General features: G+C 44.3%; 1 protein-coding gene across 1 annotated transcript in view; it reads left to right on the top strand.

Annotated features, from left to right (window-relative positions):
• The window catches only part of LOC142313179 (uncharacterized), a 57,365-nt gene that overhangs the window by 11,840 nt on the left and 23,449 nt on the right, over positions 1–22,076 (top strand). Inside the window, exons 13-42 of the mRNA XM_075352163.1 lie at positions 583–732; positions 810–980; positions 1,060–1,369; positions 6,368–6,435; positions 6,618–6,705; positions 6,794–6,911; positions 7,696–7,819; positions 7,898–8,034; positions 8,120–8,375; positions 8,467–8,709; positions 8,847–9,023; positions 9,104–9,249; positions 9,483–9,573; positions 9,660–10,049; positions 11,020–11,146; positions 11,250–11,368; positions 11,544–11,740; positions 11,883–12,066; positions 12,167–12,332; positions 12,687–12,811; positions 12,913–13,221; positions 13,308–13,511; positions 13,595–13,720; positions 13,863–14,033; positions 14,112–14,216; positions 14,844–14,939; positions 18,897–19,045; positions 19,234–19,264; positions 19,637–19,724; positions 19,853–19,975. Of these exons, the coding sequence (XP_075208278.1) occupies positions 583–732; positions 810–980; positions 1,060–1,369; positions 6,368–6,435; positions 6,618–6,705; positions 6,794–6,911; positions 7,696–7,819; positions 7,898–8,034; positions 8,120–8,375; positions 8,467–8,709; positions 8,847–9,023; positions 9,104–9,249; positions 9,483–9,573; positions 9,660–10,049; positions 11,020–11,146; positions 11,250–11,368; positions 11,544–11,740; positions 11,883–12,066; positions 12,167–12,332; positions 12,687–12,811; positions 12,913–13,221; positions 13,308–13,511; positions 13,595–13,720; positions 13,863–14,033; positions 14,112–14,216; positions 14,844–14,939; positions 18,897–19,045; positions 19,234–19,264; positions 19,637–19,724; positions 19,853–19,975 (4,789 nt within the window). The remainder of the gene's footprint in view (positions 1–582; positions 733–809; positions 981–1,059; positions 1,370–6,367; positions 6,436–6,617; positions 6,706–6,793; positions 6,912–7,695; positions 7,820–7,897; positions 8,035–8,119; positions 8,376–8,466; positions 8,710–8,846; positions 9,024–9,103; positions 9,250–9,482; positions 9,574–9,659; positions 10,050–11,019; positions 11,147–11,249; positions 11,369–11,543; positions 11,741–11,882; positions 12,067–12,166; positions 12,333–12,686; positions 12,812–12,912; positions 13,222–13,307; positions 13,512–13,594; positions 13,721–13,862; positions 14,034–14,111; positions 14,217–14,843; positions 14,940–18,896; positions 19,046–19,233; positions 19,265–19,636; positions 19,725–19,852; positions 19,976–22,076) is intronic.

Raw genomic sequence — 22,076 nt, 5'->3', positions numbered from 1 at the left:
GGCTGTGATACAGAGGATCGTCCTGGCTGTGATACAGAGGATAGTCCGGGCTGTGATACAGAGGATAGTCTGGGCTGTGATACAGAGGATAGTCCGGGCTGTGATACAGAGGATAGTCCGAGCTGTGATATAGTGGATATTCTGGGCTGTGATACAGAGGATAGTCCGGGCTGTGATACAGAGGATAGTCCGGGCTGTGATACAGATGATAGTCCGCACAGTAATAGTTATGCCCCAAACTTTGTCTTTCCTATTCACGTTGCGATCACTTGTTTCCAGTGTCTACTTCTAATCGGACGATTCATAAACGCTCCTTGCGTTCTTAGTGTTCATGCTCAGTATAGAAGGACCTTATAATAATTTCCACTGACCCCTTAATCTGACACTGATCATCATCCTTTTCCGTCAATCACTTTTCATTAGGGTCTATTTTTAATGGTATGATTCACAAACACTCTATTAGATCTCTGCTGGTCATGCTCTGTAAGGATGGACCATTGTAAACATCTCCATTGACCTCCAATCCAATACCCATCTTCACGCTTGACTTGATGAACATTCATTTTTGGCTTCACCCTCCAGGTCTATAACTCTATTGGAGCCTTGGGGAAGGCCGTCTATGAGAAGATGTTTTTATGGATGGTTACACGTATCAATGAGCAGCTGGACACCAAGCAGCCGAGACAGTTCTTCATCGGCGTCCTGGATATCGCTGGATTTGAAATCTTTGATGTAAGAACTTTGGCCAATCAGTCATTCTTCTCAGTGACTATTTTGTCACATTAATCACTTACCTTACGTATCTACAGTACAACAGCTTGGAGCAGCTCTGTATCAACTTCACCAATGAGAAGTTGCAGCAGTTCTTCAACCACCACATGTTTGTCCTGGAGCAAGAGGAATATAAGAAGGAAGGTATTGATTGGGAGTTCATCGACTTCGGCATGGACTTGGCCGCCTGCATCGAGCTCATTGAGAAGGTATTTATGTCTTTTCTTATTCTTGTCTAGAAAGAGAAAAAATGGTAGGAGATGCTGATCAAAACCTTGTGTTCTACAGCCGATGGGTATCTTCTCCATCCTGGAAGAGGAGTGCATGTTCCCCAAGGCCACTGACACTTCCTTCAAGAACAAGCTGTACGATCAACATCTCGGCAAATCCAACAATTTCCAGAAACCCAAGCCGGCCAAAGGCAAAGCTGAGGCTCACTTCTCCCTGGTCCACTACGCTGGGACTGTGGACTACAACATCTCTGGCTGGCTGGACAAAAACAAGGACCCGCTGAACGAGACTGTCATTGGGCTCTACCAGAAGTCATCTATGAAGACCTTGGCCTACCTCTTCTCTTCCTACGCAGCCGCAGAAGCAGGTGAATGTTATAATGGATGCCAGCCACCAAGCTGTAGGGTACAGTGGGAAATGACATTGAAGGGTCAAACTTTATGTGGGTCCTTGAGCTGAGAACCTCACTGGTGGCAGCAATGGTTGACGAGGCATTGTGCCTCTTTGACTATGGTTCTCACTACTTGTGTACGAGAGATTAGAAGAAGACTTCTGTTACGGGGGGACCGGCAGATTAGGACCAGGGGGTATATATCCTAATCGCCAGTCGGGGCCCACCGTGCTCCAGATGACAAAGGAGCTGCTGGCACCTGAGGGTTAGGCAGAGACTATAGAGCTGGATGGCTCTGAGATAACCCAGGAACTCTGGGAACTGGTCACGTGTGTTGGGACACGTCAGACCGGACGACAACCCGATTAGCGTTTTGGTGCACCTAGCGCTACACCAACCACGTGTGCAGGAAACACGTCAGGCCGGGTGGTAACCAGGTAGCGTTGACCGGAAGACCGCCACGAAAGCGCCCTGTCGGCCACGTGTGTAGGACACGTCAGGCCGAGCGGTCCTCCGATTAGCGTTTCTGGCCACCTCTCCACTGGCCACGTGTGTGTAGGACACGTCAGGCCAGATGGGTACACCAGTAGCGTTGACCGGGAAGCCGAGGAGGATAAGGAACACCCTGTTAACTCCACAGGGGTCCTGGGGTACGCTGTCCGTGCGCGTAGAGGGCACAACCGGACAGGTGGCGCAGCAGGTGCGTTGTCCGTGTGCGTAGGGGGCACAATCGGACAGGTGGCGCAGAAGGTGCGTTGTCCGTGTGCGTAGGGGGCACAACCGGACAGGAAGCACAGCAGCCGCAGCCCAGTTAATGCCACTGGGCTGCTATAGCAAGACTGGAACGGCAGGAGGGAAGCACGGCGCCTGACCCTAATGTGCCGAGCCACGAATCTTGGCGTGACAGGCACCGTTCGCCTAACCCTACCTACTGCGTCCCAACATAGGCTTATGCCGCAATGAGGCTCTAACATGGAGGTGTGCTCAGACTGAGCAAAAGTGAAGACTGCGCCCTCCATGTTGTCTCCAGCCCCTTTTATAACCTGGGTCCGCCCCAAACCCAGGGTGGAACCACCAAGGTCCAATAGCAGAGTGCCATGTCATCAGTGACGTCACATGCGACCTATCCGGAACCGCCACGTCATTGATGACCTCATGGCAGTCACGCCCCAAACACTTCACCAGTCATCGTCTGACGACCAATACTGAGGTGCCAGATCATAGGGGCAGGACACCTGACACCCTCTGCCCTATCAGGGCCTGCCGCCTCACGGACATGCTCAGTGAGGTCCTTACCGGACCTAGCCTCTGATGCACTAAGTGCCTGAGCATGCCCAGTAGCCTGAGCAACAGGCTCAGAAAGCAGACTATCAGTTTGAGCATGCTCAGTAGGCACATCCCAGAACTTAGACACAGCACGAAGTCCAAGTACCTGTGCAAAGAGGCTGTTAGGGTTAATTGTGGGAGCATGCTCAGTAGCCTGAACTGAGGACTTAGTCTCAGACATAACACAATCAGGCTGAGTATGCTCACTAGGCAAAACACTGGGCTTAAACTCTGGCTGGGGTAAATCGGCGCACGCATGCGCACTAGCCGCCTCTCCACACTTAGACGTGGTGGAAGGAACAGCCAACTGGACGACCCGAGGAACGGCCAAGAACGGCAGCCGGCGCCTGGGCGCAACAGGAACCGCAGCAGGCTGCTTGCAGCTATGGTGGCGCCGGTTCGTAACAGTACCCCCCCCTCTAGCGGCCCTCCCACTGGAATGGTCTATAGTCGCCACAGATACCACTGAGCGACGGGCAGAAGATGGAGACATGCAGTGGGAGCTACAAGACTCGCTCCACCGTGTAATCACCCCAGACGACCAGTCGATATGTGGGGAATGTTGCTTCAACCAAGGAATACCCAGCAGAATATCATCTGAACCCTTAGGGAGAACCAGAAATGAAATGGTCTCCCTATGCCCAGATGACATGGCAAGGGTAATGGGCACTGTCCGCTGGTGAATTACCTTGGGCAACAAGGACCCATCCAATACACGGACTCTCACTGGCCTTGGCATTTGCACCAGTGGGATGGCATGCCGCCGGGCAAAAGAGGAGGAGATGAAACTATCCCCAGCACCTGTGTCCACACTTGCCCTTGTGGACCATGTTGACCCCTTAAAGGAAATGGACGCGGGAAACGTCACCCTAATGGATGACGCAGAGTCCAGTCTACCTCCAGCTATGGTCACCAATCGTGGTCGCTTATCCTGACGCTTTGGGCAACGGTTGGCATAATGACCATACTGCCCACAAGCGAAACAGGAAATGCCCTTGCGACTCGAAGACCTAGCAACACCAATCCTAGAGATGTCCATAGGGACAGAGATGTCCTCTAAGGGAGGTGCAGTAGGAGAGACCACTACAGTGGCTGAACGACCCTCTGACCTGCGCTCCAGCTGACGTTCGGAGGTCCGTAGGTCAATGCGGGTAGCCAGAGTCATGAAGCCCTCAAGGGTAGTTGGTACCTCACGCGACGCTAATGCGTCCTTCACGTGCGAGGCTAATCCCCTCCAGAACAGTGGAATGAGAGTCCTCTCTGACCACCCCAGTTCTGCAGCAAGTGTCCTGAAACTCACAGCATATTGACTTGAGGAGGTACGCCCCTGCTCCAAAGTCAGTAGCTGTAGGGCCGAGTCGTGAGTGACCTGAGGCCCCAGGAACACTTGTCGCAAGGTCTCCAAAAACTCCTTAGAGTCCTGTACTACGGGGTCATTCCTCTCCCACAATGGTGTAGCCCACTCCAGTGCTCTATCAGAGAGCAAGGAGATGATAAACCCCACCTTCGACCTCTCTGTAGGAAACCGTGCAGCCAACAGCTCTAGATGGACCGAGCACTGGTTCACGAATCCCCTACATGCCTTGCTGTTCCCCGTAAACTTGTTGGGCAGCGAGAGGTGAGGGAGGGTTGGAGTAGGCTTGGTGACTGACACCATTGCAGCCGCTTGAGCCACCACATCATCCATATCAGCAGCAAGAGCAGACTTCTCCAGAGACCTCACTCTGGCATCAAGCTGCAGCATGAACTGACGTATCTGCTCCATCTCCACCATGCCAGCCAGACCCGGGCGCAGTCTTACTGTTACGGGGGGACCGGCAGATTAGGACCAGGGGGTATATATCCTAATCGCCAGTCGGGGCCCACCGTGCTCCAGATGACAAAGGAGCTGCTGGCACCTGAGGGTTAGGCGGAGACTATAGAGCTGGATGGCTCTGAGATAACCCAGGAACTCTGGGAACCGGTCACGTGTGTTGGGACACGTCAGACCGGACGACAACCCGATTAGCGTTTTGGTGCACCTAGCGCTACACCAACCACGTGTGCAGGAAACACGTCAGGCCGGGTGGTAACCAGGTAGCGTTGACCGGAAGACCGCCACGAAAGCGCCCTGTCGGCCACGTGTGTAGGACACGACAGACCGAGCGGTCCTCCGATTAGCGTTTCTGGCCACCTCTCGACTGGCCACGTGTGTGTAGGACACGTCAGGCCAGATGGGTACACCAGTAGCGTTGACCGGGAGGCCGAGGAGGATAAGGAACACCCTGTTAACTCCACAGGGGTCCTGGGGTACGCTGTCCGTGCGCGTAGAGGGCACAACCGGACAGGTGGCGCAGCAGGTGCGTTGTACGTGTGCGTAGGGGGCACAATCGGACAGGTGGCGCAGAAGGTGCGTTGTCCGTGTGCGTAGGGGGCACAACCGGACAGGAAGCACAGCAGCCGCAGCCCAGTTAACGCCACTGGGCTGCTATAGCAAGACTGGAACGGCAGGAGGGAAGCACGGCGCCTGACCCTAATGTGCTGAGCCACGAATCTTGGCGTGACAGGCACCGTTCGCCTAACCCTACCTACTGCTTCCCAACATAGGCTTATTCCGCAATGAGGCTCTAACATGGAGGTGTGCTCAGACTGAGCAAAAGTGAAGACTGCGCCCTCCATGTTGTCTCCAGCCCCTTTTATAACCTGGGTCCGCCCCAAACCCAGGGTGGAACCACCAAGGTCCAATAGCAGAGTGCCATGTCATCAGTGACGTCACATGCGACCTATCCGGAACCGCCACGTCATTGATGACCTCATGGCAGTCACGCCCCAAACACTTCACCAGTCATCGTCTGACGACCAATACTGAGGTGCCAGATCATAGGGGAAGGACACCTGACACCCTCTGCCCTATCAGGGCCTGCCACCTCACGGACATGCTCAGTGAGGTCCTTACCGGACCTAGCCTCTGATGCACTAAGTGCCTGAGCATGCCCAGTAGCCTGAGCAACAGGCTCAGAAAGCAGACTATCAGTTTGAGCATGCTCAGTAGGCACATCCCAGAACTTAGACACAGCACGAAGTCCAAGTACCTGTGCAAAGAGGCTGTTAGGGTTAATTGTGGGAGCATGCTCAGTAGCCTGAACTGAGGACTTAGTCTCAGACATAACACAATCAGGCTGAGTATGCTCACTAGGCAAAACACCGGGCTTAAACTCTGGCTGGGGTAAATCGGCGCACGCATGCGCACTAGCCGCCTCTCCACACTTAGACGTGGTGGAAGGAACAGCCAACTGGACGACCCGAGGCACGGCCAAGAACGGCAGCCAGCGCCTGGGCGCAACAGGAACCGCAGCAGGCTGCTTGCGGCTATGGTGGCGCCGGTTCGTAACAACTTCTTACATTCCATCTTTAGGTTTCAATTTGATTCACATTGTGGTAATCATGGCTGAAGGGGAGAAGAGGTCAGCTAAGTCCTCCTGCTCCTTCGTTTCAATACCTGGATCCAGTCTGATCAAAACTTCAGAACCATAGCAGTGACAGATATCAAATGTTTTTTTTGGAAAGTGCAGTTGCTATTACAGTAGAGGGTTTACAAAAATGTGATAAATGATATACCATTGAGGAAACTGTAGATGTGTCTAACATAATTGTCCTTATGATCCTCAGAGGGTGGTGGAAAGAAAGGAGGCAAAAAGAAGGGTTCCTCTTTCCAGACCGTGTCTGCTCTTTTCAGGGTATGTTCTCCTATATAAACTATTATCTCTCAAGTCTACTGGAGACCCATAATTTCACTCATCTTACAGAAAACGCAATGACTCCTCCATGAAAAATATAAAATGTACTGCAGGTTGAGGAGCTATCTGGTTTCTTGGCCATATTATGTTATAACCTGTTCTGCCTTCTCATCACATTCTAGGAGAACTTGAACAAATTGATGACCAATCTTAGGACAACTCATCCTCACTTTGTACGATGCCTCATCCCCAATGAGACCAAGACTCCAGGTAGGATCCACAAAATCTTTGCACGCAGTTTTCGCAACCCCCCAAAAATAGACCCATCTCTCAATGTGCATAATATCCTTTTCTCAAGGTGCTATGGAACACGAGCTGGTGTTGCACCAGTTGCGCTGTAATGGTGTGCTGGAGGGAATTAGGATTTGCCGAAAAGGTTTCCCGAGCAGAATTCTGTATGGTGACTTCAAGCAGAGGTATATGAATACCGATTATTAAAATCACATATTATACCAACACTAAGTAATTATGTTGAGACCCCATAGGCTGGAGACTTGTGTCAAGTTTCAACCGGGCCACTTTCTGAGAGGTTGATCTATTCTTTTCTTATACTACTATCAAAGATGGATAAATTTCAGAAGTATACTGACTTTGGCAAACCATTAATATTTCCAAAAATTGGTAGCGCAACCAAATCCTTTGACCCTTTATAATAGGTACAATTTTATTGGTGCCACATAGCCTGGAGACTTTAGTCTAGTTCCACCATCCTATCAAGCCCTATTCTAGAAAGTGTATGTGTTCTTTCATTCTACTAGCATCATCAATGCCCACCTGGCATCCAAAAGTATATTTTTCGGATTTATTTTTCCAAAAATCGGTAACCCAACCAATCACTTGTTGGCTTTCTGACAGGTACAAAATCTTGAATACCAGTGCCATCCCAGAAGGTCAGTTTATCAACAGCAAAAAAGCTTCTGAGAAACTTCTTGGGTCCATCGATGTTGACCATATTTTTCGTTGAAAATCTTTTAGATTTATTTGTCCAAAAATCAGTAACCCAACCAATTACTTGTCTTTATAACAGATACAAAATCTTAAATGTCAGTGCTATCCTAGGTCAGTTTATCGACAGCGAGAAAGCTTCTGAGAAACTTCTTGGGTCCATCGATGTTGACCATATTTTTCGTTGACAATCTTTAAGATTTATTTGTCCAAAAATCGGTAAACCCAACCTATCCCTTTTTAACTTTATAACAGATACAAAATCTTAAATGCCAGTGCCATCCCAGAAGGTCAGTTTATCGACAGCAAGAAGGCTTCTGAGAAACTTCTTGGGTCTATAGATGTTGACCACACTCAGTACAAATTCGGACACACAAAGGTGACTATTTCTATCTTTGTATGCATTAATCATCCTATTTCTCCAATAATTACAATGCCTTATGTGCCACATCTTAAGGTATTCTTCAAAGCTGGTCTACTGGGGACATTAGAAGAGATGCGAGATGACAGACTGGCCGAAGTCATCACTCGAACTCAAGCCATGTGCAGAGGATATCTCATGAGGGTAGAATTCAAGAAGATGATGGACAGGAGGTATTCGATAACTCAATAATTCATGGAGATAGATACTTTTATTAAATCTTATTAAATGACCCATTACCTGTGTGTCGAATTGTAGGGAAGCCATATTTACAATTCAGTACAACATCCGAGCTTTCATGAATGTCAAAACGTGGCCATGGATGAAACTTTACTTCAAGATCAAACCTCTTCTGAAGAGCGCTGAGTCTGAGAAAGAGATGGCCAACATGAAAGAGGAGTTTACGAAGACTAAGGATGCTCTGGCCAAGTCAGAAGCCAAAAGAAAGGAGCTGGAGGAGAAGATGGTTAGAGTTCTCCAAGAGAAGAATGACCTTCAGCTTCAAGTCCATTCTGTGAGTAATTTAGATATATCGATCTATAACATCCACACTAATTTTTAGTTTAATCATAAACTTTGTAATTGCATTTCCATCTTTTGCTTAGGAATCTGAAAACTTAACCGATGCCGAGGAGAGATGCGATCAATTGATCAAAACGAAAATCCAATTGGAAGCCAAAATCAAAGAGTTGAATGAGAGGTTGGAGGACGAGGAAGAGTCAAATGCTGAACTGACGGCTAAGAAGAGGAAGCTGGAGGATGAGTGCTCAGAGCTGAAGAAAGATATTGATGACCTTGAGTTGACTTTGGCCAAAGTTGAGAAGGAAAAACACGCCACCGAGAACAAGGCAAGCCATTTTAATTACTTTAGTAAGGCGCAATAATGGTTTGGGTTGCCTTTATGTCTTCTTTCTTTGCAAACTTGATAGGAATTGTGGTATTTTTCACATAATAGAAGAATTTATTTCTTATTTTTTCAAAAAAGGTCAAAAACCTTACGGAAGAGATGGCTGTCCTGGATGAGAGCATAGCTAAGCTCACAAAGGAGAAGAAAGCTCTTCAAGAAGCCCACCAACAAACTCTCGATGACCTACAGGCTGAAGAAGACAAAGTCAACACCCTGACCAAAGCAAAGACCAAGCTTGAGCAGCAAGTTGATGATGTGAGTAGAGCAATAAGGCTTGAAATTGTAATCGCAGTGAAAAAATCTAGAATGGCTTTGCTAAGATTTTATACTTCTAGCTTGAGGGATCTCTGGAACAAGAAAAGAAACTGCGCATGGACCTTGAACGATCCAAGAGAAAACTGGAGGGTGATCTGAAATTAGCCCAAGAAACCATAATGGATCTAGAAAATGATAGGCAGCAGCTGGATGAAAAACTAAAAAAGTGAGTATTCCTGTCGCCAAAGCCAATACAGGCCACAAAGACAGCTGACCTTTTAGTAGGCCACAATCTTCATATTCGTAGGACAATTTTTCAGGAAAACCAAATGTTTTTGAATAGGGCTAGAAAATTGTTTTATGGTTGACTGGTGGCCAGCTAAAATTGATGGCCTTCAGTGGGATTGTGAGCTGTCATTCTCATCAAGCAGTCTAACCTCAAACACCATTTTCCTGTAGGAAAGATTTTGAAATCAGCCAATTTTCAAGCAGAATTGAGGATGAACAGGTTCTTGGTGCTCAGTTGCAGAAGAAAATTAAAGAATTACAGGTACAGTTGACTTGTAAACCATTGTCTAAAAAGTCAAAGGAGCAGCATTTGTATTGAAAATATCTTCTTTTTTCATTAATTTCAAGGCTCGTATTGAAGAACTGGAGGAAGAAATTGAGGCAGAACGTGCAGCCCGTGCCAAGGCTGAGAAGCAGCGTTCCGACCTCTCTCGAGAGCTTGAAGAGATCAGCGAGCGCCTGGAAGAAGCTGGTGGTGCAACCTCTGTTCAGATTGAGATGAACAAGAAGCGTGAGGCCGAATTCCAGAAGATGAGACGCGACCTAGAAGAAGCCACCTTACAACATGAAGCAACCGCTGCCACTCTCCGTAAGAAACATGCAGACAGTGCTGCAGAGCTCGGAGAACAAATCGATAATCTGCAGAGGGTCAAACAGAAACTGGAAAAAGAGAAGAGTGAACTCAAGATGGAGATTGATGATCTCGCCAGCAACATGGAAACTGTATCTAAATCGAAGGTAGAGTCATTTATGGAGAAGAACTTCTTTGGCATGATATCCAAAACATTAGATGGTATTTGTTAAATCCTTATTTTTGGTTGATTGTGCAATTCTGGTTGAGGAAATACTTGTAGGTCTTTTGCTTGGAGCTACATCTGGTGATTCCTAGCGTTTTTCCAGTATTTGTAAAGGTGGGCTCTTTTTTTCCTGAAGGCACTACAGTGGCTTCTCAGAGAAACTTCTAAAGTTGGCCAATTCTAAACGTTTGTAAAGGTGGGCTCTTTTTTTCCTGGTGCCACTCTCGTGGCTTCTCAGGGAAACTTCTAAAGTTAGCGAAGTTCTAAACGTTTGTAAAGGTGGGCTCTTTTTTTCCTGGTGCCACTCTCGTGACTTCTCAGGGAAACCTCTAAAGTTGGCCAACTTCTAAAAGTTCATAAAGGTGGGCTCTTTTTTTTCCTGGAGCCACTCTAGTGGCTTCTCAGGAAAATGTCTAAAGTTGGCCAACATCTAAAAGTTTGTAAAGGGGGGCTCTTTTTTTTTTCCTGATGCCACTCCAGTAGCTTCTTAGAGAAACTTCTAAAGTTGGCCAACTTCTTAGAGTTCGTAAAGGGGGGCTCTTGTTTTCCTGGTGCAACTATCGTGGCTTCTCAGGGAAACGTCTAAAGTTAGCCAAGTTCTAAAAGTTTGTAAAAGTGGGCTCTTTTTCTTTGTGGTGCCACTCCAAGGAAACTTCTAAAGTTGGCCAACTTCTAAAAGTCACAATTGGGGATTTCTACTTCCAGAAAGCAAGAAGTGACAGTAGTCAACACTATCTGATCTGTGATGCCAATGCCTAAATCGATCGAAAGTTTCACATCCATAGTTTATACACCAATAACACATGCACCCATATATCTTGATGGCACGTTCACCAGTTCTCTTTGAAAACATCACATTTCATCACATTTTCAACTGTAGAAGAATCATGGTAATTCTGTCTTATACACAGGCCAACTTTGAGAAGATTTGCCGCACCCTCGAAGACCAGTTGAGTGAACTCAAAACCAAAGAAGAAGAGCATCAAAGACAAATTATTGATATTAGTGCTCAAAAAGCCCGACTGCAGACTGAAAATGGTGAGTCTTTTCCTTTTTTGCTCTAAGGCGAAGACTCACGCGGCCAATATTTGGGTCTCTGCACAGCACCTCGTGTGGCATAACAAATAAATATTTCGAATAGGTGAATTTTCTCGCCATCTGGAAGAAAGAGATGCCTTGATCTCTCAGCTCTCTAGAGGCAAGCAGGCCTTCACCCAGCAAATTGACGAACTCAAGAGGCAATTGGAAGAGGAGACCAAGGTGTGTGATCTCTTCCAAAACTGGAGGTACTTGGAGGACATGTTAGGTGGGAGGCTGATATTAAATAGTCCAAACTATTTTTCAGTAAATTGCTTCTAATGACCACCTGACTGGGAGTTTAGATAAAGTTTCTTTATTTTTTGTGCAAATTTTTTCATTTTTTTTTCCCAAATAGGCCAAGAACGCACTTGCCCATGGCTTACAATCTTCCCGCCATGACTGTGACTTGCTGAGAGAGCAGTTTGAAGAGGAGCAAGAAGCAAAGGCTGAACTTCAACGAGCTTTATCCAAGGCCAATGGAGAAGTTGCCCAGTGGAGAACAAAATATGAGACAGATGCCATCCAGCGTACTGAGGAACTGGAAGACGCGAAGTAGGTGTCATCATACGAGCTTGGGGAATACATTTTGTGTCAGTTTTAGGTCCACTGATAGATGTTAGTGAATGTAGTACGATTGTGGCCAATATGATCATTGTCAAAGTTGACATATGCATCTATCCATCCGATAACCCAGGAAGAAGCTAGCCCAAAGGCTACAAGAGGCTGAGGAGCACATTGAGGCTGTGAATTCCAAGTGTGCTTCACTTGAGAAGACCAAGCAGAGGTTACAGAATGAAGTTGAGGATCTGATGGTTGATGTGGAAAGATCTAACAGTGCCTGTGCTGCCATGGACAAGAAGCAGAGGAACTTTGATAAGGTGTGGTTATAAAGACGTTGTATAGTTATTGCACAATATTATGCATGATGGAATTAGGGTATTAATATAAAAATGAACCCTTTTCTTCCATACACTATAGATTCTGGCTGAATGGAAGCAGAAATATGAGGAGACACAAGCCGAGCTTGAAGCCTCCATGAAAGAGTCTCGTTCCCTAAGCACCGAACTGTTCAAAATGAAGAATGCCTATGAAGAGTCCATGGATCACTTGGAAACCATCAAGCGAGAGAACAAGAACTTGCAACGTAATAATTAAATCTAAATAATAAATATGTTATAAATATAGTTGTAAGTCCGAGTGGGCCAAGATCCCATCTTCAAAAGTCTAAAAGTGTCCTCCTAGAAACAGAATAGTCTTCTATAGAGTCTACTGAAAATGTGGACACCTTGAAAATAGATTTTGAAGCTCAAATCCAAGATTACATCTAAAAACTCCTTTAGGACTTTGCTTATCCCAGATGTTTAAGTGTAATGTCAATTTTGTAGACCTTTCCCATTGTTCTTATCTCTGACTTGGTGAGTCTCCATAGGAGCCATGAATTGTGGTATTGTGATGATACCAAAAAGGGGGATTCCAATGACTCTTTTTATTCCTGTAGAGGAGATTGCTGACCTTACTGAACAAGTCTCCGAAAATGCAAAGACCCTTCATGAGGTTGAGAAGGCCAAAAAGCAAATTGAGCAAGAGAAGATTGAAGTCCAGACAGCATTGGAGGAAGCAGAGGTACTTCTTTTGTAAGACAATGGCACATTGGTCATTGTGCTTTTGTCTTCTCCTCCAACGAAAATAGTATGTATGAAGTAACATCTATCTGCCCCTTGCAGGCATCCCTTGAACACGAGGAAGGAAAAATTCTTCGAATCCAACTGGAACTCACCCAAGTGAAATCAGAAATTGACCGGAAGATTGCCGAGAAAGATGAAGAAATTGATCAACTGAAAAGGAACCACATCAGGATTGTGGAATCCATGCAGAGTACTTTGGACGCTGAAATCAGAAGCAGAAATGATGCTCTGAGGTTAAAAAAGAAGATGGAAGGAGATCTCAATGAAATGGAGGTCCAGTTGAGCCACGCCAATCGGCAGGCTGCAGAATCTCAAAAGCAACTGAGAAATGTCCAAGGTTTGCTTAAGGTAGGTGGCTGGAAAACTGAAATATTAAATTGTCATTTGTCTGACCAACTTTCTTACTTCGTGCTTATTTTGACTTCTTCTTACAGGATGTCCAAATTCACCTGGATGACTCCCTCAGGTCCAATGAAGATCTAAAAGAACAGTTGGCTATGGTGGAGCGCAGAGCAAACCTCATGCAGTCCGAGATTGAAGAAATGAGGGCGGCTCTGGAACAGACAGAGAGGAGCAGGAAAGTTGCTGAACAGGAGCTCCTGGATACAAGTGAACGTGTCCAACTTCTGCATTCACAGGTGTTGTATTTATGGATTGGAAGTCCTTTGATATTGGTGCAAGTCATTAGTAGAAATTCAACTAACCAGGTTTTGTTTTACAGAACACGAGCTTGATCAACACAAAGAAGAAGCTTGAGAATGACCTTGCTCAAATGCAGACAGAAGTAGAGGAGGCCGTACAGGAGGCGAGGAACGCAGAAGACAAAGCCAAGAAAGCAATTACAGATGTAAGACATCTCCGTGGTGCTTTCTTGGGTATCACTTTTGCCTTGTAAAGCTGAAAGTTGAAATCTGGCCAAGTAGAGTTTGTATGTTCTCTTCATGTTTGGAATTTTATCACCTTTATTCTTACTATTTCTCTCCTTCTAGGCAGCCATGATGGCTGAGGAACTGAAGAAGGAACAAGACACCAGCGCTCATCTCGAGAGGATGAAGAAGAATCTCGATCAGACAGTGAAGGACCTTCAGCTTCGTCTAGATGAGGCAGAACAGCTTGCTCTTAAAGGAGGAAAGAAGCAGCTCCAAAAATTGGAGGCCAGGGTATGTAAACTAAGAAGCTCTTAACAATCGTAAGTTTTAGTTTAGGCTTACGTAAGATTTATATTGTTTGTCTTGTAGGTGAGGGAACTTGAAAATGAACTTGACAGCGAGCAAAAACGTGGCATAGAAGCCATTAAAGGTGTTCGTAAATTTGAGAGACGTGTAAAGGAACTCACGTATCAAGTAAGTAAACGTCCCATCTACGTAACCACGAATCATAGAGATCATTGGACATTCGATAGTATGATTGACATGTAAAGCTTGTACTGGTAGGAACTACAGATGTGTCCTTCTTTACATTTCCTCTTGTGTCCGGGTGGGAGCTAAGCTAATTGAATTCACTACAATTTTCACAAAAAAAATTGAATTTATTGGTGTCATCAAAGGGGACTTGGATAGGCAAGAAGTTGTTCCCAACCAGATTAACAGAGAAGAGGTTAGGATTAGAGATGGGTTGATCAATTCATGAAAATCCAATTAATTGGGCAAAGTCAGTAGTCTCTGGCCACTGGAAAAGAGACTCGACCTGGATCTGTTACCTCCCGACATCTCCGGCACGGCTTTTGATTAGCCAGGGCTGTCTCTATGTCATAATTGCGGGGAAACTCATACACGACAAAAGTGTTGGCGATCCTGGACGGTAAGAGATTTGCGACCCTCCCATTCAGCGGCCGGAGACGATTGACCTTCTCGATGGACTGCAAATCATTCCACCCATCTCTAGTAGTATTTTAAGAACCTAATTAACCAAAATGGCTTTCAGTTTTGGTCACTTTCATTGACTTATCTTTCTTTTATTTGTTTTTAAAGTCCGAAGAAGACAAGAAGAACGTTATGAGACTTCAAGATCTGGTTGACAAACTTCAGCTGAAGGTCAAGGCCTACAAGAGGCAGACTGAGGAGACTGTAAGTCCACCTTGTGATCACCGCTTCCTTAACATTGAAGTTGCAGATTTTAAAATGATTGTAGGTGATATCACGTGACTGATAAAGCCAATAAACCAACCAAAATAGACCAGGAGATATCACATTTTGTATCATGATCAACCAAGTTAAAAAATGTGTCCATTTTTATGGCTTCTCCCTAACCCTAAAATGTGTAAGTCATACAGAGGTGCCCAAAGTGCTGGATGTAATGTGAAAGAAGAATGATGTCAGATGACACTGAATGAACCTACAAACTACTGATGGGTGGACACACAGATACCTGGGATCAGCCGGTCCAACCGGGCTTGAAAAAAAACGATTCCGGTCTAAAATTGATCCTGACTATCTGGCCGGATGCTGGTCCCCATATAAATCTATGGGGACCCAAATCCAGCGCTTAAAAATGGTGGTAGAAGGGATGTAAACAGCTTCTGGGTCGCTCACTCTACTTACTGGGCAGCTCATTATCTTCGTGCATATGCACTGCTTTCCCCACCAATCAGCAGTCCTGGCATCTCTATTTGGTTGCAGTCAGACCACATTCCCAGCCTGTGTGACTGCATGTCTGACTGCATCCAATCATAGATGCTGTCTGTGTATAGATTGGTGTAAATATAAATAAATAAATAAATTAGTGTGGGGTCTCCCCATACTATGATACCCAGCACAGATAAAGCATACAGCTACAGGCTGCAGCCCCTAGCCGTGCACTTATCTTGGCAGTGTAGCAAAATAAGAGGAACTGCATGCGGCTTTTTTTTGTTTTTTTAAATTATTTAAAATAATTTATAAAACCGACCTGCGGTCCCTCCAAATTTTGATACCCAGCCATGATAAAGCTCACAGCTGGGGGCTGGTATGCTCAGGCTGCAGAGGCCAATGGTTATTGGCACCCCCCAACTTAAAAATAGCAGCCAGTAGCCGCCCAGAATTGTCACACCCATTAGACGTGACAATCCAGGAACTTTACCCGACTCTTCCCAATTGCACTGGTGCGGTGGCTATGGGGGTAATAAGGGGGTAATTACAGCTTACAGCTGCCACTAAGCCCTTGATCGCTAATGGAAGGCATCTATGAACCCTCCCATTACTAATCTGTAAGTGTAAAGAAACACAAACACCGAAAAAACCCTTTTTTTTAAATAAAATACAAAAAAACACTGTCTTTCACCCTTTTTATTAATCCCCAAAACATCCAGGTCCGACGTAATCCACACAAGGTTCAATAACAATTACAGTTCTGCTACATCTGGAGTGAGCGCATGTGGGCACAGAATATGACCGCAAAATGTGAGCTTCAGATAGAGACTGAGCTGTAGCGCTTAGCGGGGATGTCACTCAGGTTATTTGAGGTCACATCTGGAGGTTCCCACGGTACCCCACCTGTGATTGCAGGTAACCTTGCTTCAGGTCACCTCATTAAACCTGGAGTGAGGTCACTGAGTTCACAGACCTGTATCTTCAGGCAGAAAAACATTTTTTTTTTGCCATACCATATTCCTGCATGCAATCTACATCTCCTGCCAAATAAACCAGCATCAAAACACCATGTGGTTTTGATTTGATAGTGATGCGATTTTTTTGCCCCTAGGTGTAGATTGGGTGCAGCCATTTGGTGTAAAAATTTCAGCACCAAATCTGCATCTCTTAGCAAAAAAATGCACAAAAAACGGTTTTGCCGTTGTTTTGATGTGGTTTTCTGCTAGGAGGTGCAAATCTGGTGCTGAAATGTATGCACAATATTTCAGCACCAAATTTGCACCACCTGGCAGAATAACGCGCCAAAATGGCATTAAAGCCATTTTTGTGCATTTTTTTTGCCCAGAAATGCAGATTTGGTGTTCACATTTTTATACGATATTGTTGCACTCAATGTACACCGCCTGGCAAAAAATTGCATCACTATCGCATCAAAACCGCATGGTGTTTTAATGCATTTTTTGCCAGTAGGTGTAGATTGGGTGCAGGAATATGGTGTAGAAATTTCAGCACCAAATCTGCATTGCGGTTTTCTGCCAGGAGATGCAGGTCTGTGAACTCAGTGACCTCACCTAAAGTGAGGTCACTGAGTTTAATGAGGTTACATGAAGTCAAGTTAGCTGCAGTCACGGGTGGAGGACCTTTCTGCACCTCCAGCTATTATCGCAAATAACCTGAGTGACATCACCACTCATTGTTGCGTCTCAGTCTCTGCCAGAAGCCAAGAGTGAGCTGTCATATTCTATGCCCTTGCACTGTCACTTCAGATGTAGCAGAGCTGGTATCATCTTGGGACCTTGTGTGGATTACGTCGCACCTGGGTGTTTTGAGGGTTAATAAATTGATGAAAGAGGGTGTTTTTCTGTATTTTATTTCAAATAAAGGATTTTTGTGTTTTATTTCTTTTCACTTACAGATTAGTAATGAGGGGTCTCATAGATATCTCCCATTACTAATTTAGGGCTTAGTGGCAGCTGTGAGCTGTCATTAACCGCTTATTACCCTGTTTGCCACCACACCAGGGCAATCGCGAAGAACCGGGTAAGGTTCATGATAGTTGCATCTAATAGATGCGGCAATCCTGGGCAGCTGCAGGCTGCCATTTTTAGGCAGGGGGCCCAATGACCATGGGCCTCCCCAGGCTGATAATACCAGCTCCCAGCAGTCAGCTTTATCATGGCTGGCTATCAAAATTAAGGGGACCTAATGATGTTTTTTTAAATTATTTATATAAATAAGTAAAAAAATAAAACATGCGGTTCCTATAATTTTGATACACAGCCAAGATAAGTGCACGGATAAGCGTTGGAACTTGTAGCTGTATGCCTTATCTGTGCTATGTATCATAATATGGGTGGACCCTACACCAATTTTTAAATTTATTTATTTTTACGCCTATCTAGACACACAGAGAGCATCTTTGATTGGTTGCAGTCAGACATGCTGTCACTCAAGGCTGCTTTACACCAGACAATCTATCGTGCGATAGATCGTCGGGGTCACGGTTTTTGTGACGCACATCTGGCATCGTTGGCGATGCCGGCCTGGGTGACACCTCCTAGCGACGCAGTATCGCTCACAAATCGTGAGTCGTGTACTGCTCGCTAGGTTTCATAATATTGTTTAATTTAGTTGTTCATCGTTTTCGGGGTAGCACACGTCGCTCCGTGTGACACCCCGGGAACGATTAACAGCAGCTCACCTGCGTCACGCGGCCGCCGCCGGCTATGTGAAGGAAGGAGGTGGGCGGGATGTTTACGTCCTGCTCATCTCCGCCCCTCTGCTTCCATTGGCCGGCGGCCGTGTGACGTCGCTGTGACGCCGAACATCCCTCCCACTCCAGGAAGTGGACGTTCGCCGCCCACAGCAAGGTTGCACGAGAGGTAAGTATATGTGAAGGGGGTTACTGACTGTGCGACACGGGCAGCGATTTGCCCGTGACGCAAAAAGGACGGGGGCGGGTGCGATCGATTGTGAAATCGCACAATCGGTCGTACCATGTAAAGCAGCCTTCAGGCTGGTGGCGCTGTGTGACTGCAACCAATCAGACACCGGGACTGCCAGTGGGCGGGGAAAGCAGTGCATATGTATCAAGATAATGAGCAGCCCTAGAAGTAGATTGAGCGGACCCGGAAGTAGATTTACAGCCGCGTGGAGACTGGTATGTATAAAGTGCTTGCTTTATTCTTATTTTTTTAATTTTTTTTATTAGTATTATTTTTGGTGGCTGGATCCAGATCATTACCCGGAGTTCCCTGAGAACTCCAAGCCCTTGGGTTCTTTTGAATCCATGCGGATTCGGACTTTTACAGTCTGAGTCTGCCCATCACTACTACAGACTTAAAAGTACACTGTCATAAAGGACGTTTGTTGAACGCCTTATACGGTCACAAAATTCAGTAGGTCTTCGGAATATTATGATAACGACTACATTTCTTCTCATTTTGAAAAATTCAGGAGGAGCAATCCAACGTCAACCTATCCAAATACCGTAAAGTGCAGCATGAATTGGAGGAAGCAGAGGAGCGTGCCGACATTGCCGAGTCTCAGGTCAATAAACTTAGGGCTAAAACAAGGGAAGTCACCAAAATCACCAAAAGCGAAGAGTGAGAGGAGGAAATTGAGCTGCAAGGTGAACGAAGAGCAGCACATAATGTGAAATCTTTGTCACTTTGTCCCTAAATTAATGTCTTAAATTTTTAGCTAAAAATAAAATGTAGACCTTTGCAAGAAGCCGACTGTGTTTGGTCAATTTCTTATACTTGAGGGTTATTGACGCTCTCCAACAACATAGAACTATAAAGTTGGCTCAGATTGTGGCTTTGGTTATAGAAAGGGTTTCATGAAGTGTCCTACCTACTGACCGACTAAATCATTGGTGACAGTTATATCTAATTTACTAAGGAGACTGGTTTCACAAGTCTGGAAAAAAAACCCGTAGAGGACTCTAAAAATATGACTTGGCCAAGTGAAAGCTAGACTCAAGATCGATATTGGCTATATTGTTGACCCAATTTCTAAAAAAAAAATATATTCTTAAAATTGTAAATTTACCAAATTGAAGAAAAAAATAATAAAAAATACAAAATAGTGAAGATTTTCCAAGGTGAGATTGACCAACGTGAGAGTGACCAACGTGAGAGTGACCAACGTGAGAGTGAAACATTTTATTTTTAATTTAACAAACATCTTTACAGTTAACTCAGTCTAAGTCTACGCAAGATGTAGACACCGGTGATGATCTTCATGAAAATGTGGATTTTAACAACAATTTGGTTGAAATAAGTATAGGGGACTTCCTCAAATTCTACTTCTGGTATTACCATCAACTCTAAATTTCTATTATTATGTTATTTTCATAATTCAAAGTCAAATTTATAATATTAGTTGTTAAGTGTGTCCCAATTGGGCAGATTCAGGACATCTTGAGATGTATCAGAGACATTGGAGCAGCTGTCTGAAGATGTATGGAAGGAATGAGAACATTGAAATATATGAGAGAGTTGAGCAAGACCTTGAAGTATGTGAGACATCTTGTGAGAAACGAGAAGATCTCTAAGAAACAAGAGACCTCTAGAGGTAGTCAACCTCTTAGAAATGAAAGACCTTTGAAGGCATTATCTGAGAAACTAGAGACCTCTAGAGGCATCTTCTGAGAAACGAGAGACCTCTAGAGGCATCCTCTTAGAAATGAAAGACCTTTGAAGGCATTATCTCAGAAACTAGAGACCTCTAGAGGCATGTTCTGAGAAACGAGAGACCTCTAGAGGCAGTCATCATCTGAGAAACAAGAGACCTCTAGAGGTAGTCAACCTCTTAGAAATGAAAGAACTTTGAAGGCATTATCTAAGAAACTAGAGACCTCTAGAGGCATCTTCTGAGAAACGAGAGACCTCTAGAGGCATCTTCTTAGAAATGAAAGACCTTTGAAGGCATTATCTGAGAAACTAGAGACCTCTAGAGGCATGTTCTGAGAAACGAGAGACCTCTAGAGGCAGTCATCATCTGAGAAACAAGAGACCTCTAGAGGCATCCCCTTAGAAACGAGAGACCTCTGAAGGCATCCTCTAAAAACCGGGAGATCTCTAGAGGCAGTCATCCTCTTGGAAACAAGAGACCTCTGAAGGCATCACCTGAGAAACGAGAGACCTCTAGAGGCAGTCATCCTCTGAGACACGGGAGACCTCTGAAGGCATCATCTGAGAAACAAGAGACCCCTAGGTTGTGTGGGCAGATCTATGATAAGGTTGGAAAGGTATGGTAGATCTTGAAAGTTGGGGAGGTACAAAATTAGACCTTTTTATGTTTAAGGCGACTAAGAAAGAAATACCAAACTTAAAATGTCCCTTATGATTTAAGAAATGTAGAATTTTTGACAAATATAAGGTGTTTGGTAACGTAAAGGAGCACATGTATATTTTTAAGATTTGAGAAGAGGCTTCTAAGAAGGTTGAGGAGATATGGCAGACTTTAACATTTCTAAGAAAGTTGGGACGGTATTAAAATGTATAAGGAAAAGTAGAGGAAATATTAAATTGTGGAGAACTAAGAACTTTGACAAATTTAGGACTCGGGAGACCTCAAATCCATAGAAGAGTTATTAACCGTATGAGTGCGGGAGGATTGAGGCTTTGTAAGGAAAAAAGGAAAACATGACCAGGCTCGAAAGAGATTGTTGTGATGTCTTCTGATGACTTCCACGTCTTTATTTAGCCTTTATTTAAGGACTTTTATATCCTATTTGACCTGTTGATACAGTCATATTATATAAATACAGTACAAATCTGATTCTTAAGATAAAACCACTTCTTCCAAGGAGCCCCACGTTGGCGGAGTATCAAATACCTGCTCTTTAAATACCAGCGTGATTTCACCATCCTATAATCTCTCATTCTGGCTCTTCTGTCGGCTTCCATCAGCCCAAGGAATATTTCATTACAAGATCTGGGGTGTTAAATATTTTACTATAAGTAGACGTTACTTAGATACAGAGGAGACATCTGCTCCTTATCACGTATCTGAGGTCGGATTAGACGTCTAAACCCAGAGCTGCCTACAAAAATACATTATCATCTAAAGTACAGAACTGTAAATGTAACAAGAATCACGATAAACGAGGTATAAAATTATCTCCTGAGGTGACGTGTCAACTAATAAAAAACATCATAAAATAAAACCATAAAAATACATAAATGAAATAATATAAGCTAAAAAATAAAAGCACAAAAATACATTAAATTAAATAATTAAAACATAAAATAAAAGCATAAAAATACATTAAATTAAATAAATTAAAACATAAAAAATAAAAGCACAAAAATACATTAAATTAAATAAATTAAAACATCATAAAATAAAAGCATAAAAATACATAAATTAAATAAGTTAAAACATCAAAAAATAAAAGAATAAAAATACATTAAATTAAATAAGTTAAAACATAAAAAAAACCCATAAAAATACATTTAATAATATAAGCTAAAACATCAAAAAATAAAAGCATAAAAATACATTAAATTAAATAAGTTAAAACATAAAAAAAGAAACAAAAATACATTAAATTAAATAAGTTAAAACATCAAAAAATAAAATCATAAAAATATATAAAATTAAATAATAAATTAAAACATCATAAAA

Source organism: Anomaloglossus baeobatrachus, chromosome 5 (assembly GCF_048569485.1).
Source record: "Anomaloglossus baeobatrachus isolate aAnoBae1 chromosome 5, aAnoBae1.hap1, whole genome shotgun sequence".
NCBI classification, from domain to species: domain Eukaryota; kingdom Metazoa; phylum Chordata; class Amphibia; order Anura; family Aromobatidae; genus Anomaloglossus; species Anomaloglossus baeobatrachus.
This window is presented reverse-complemented; position numbering and strand designations above follow the sequence as displayed.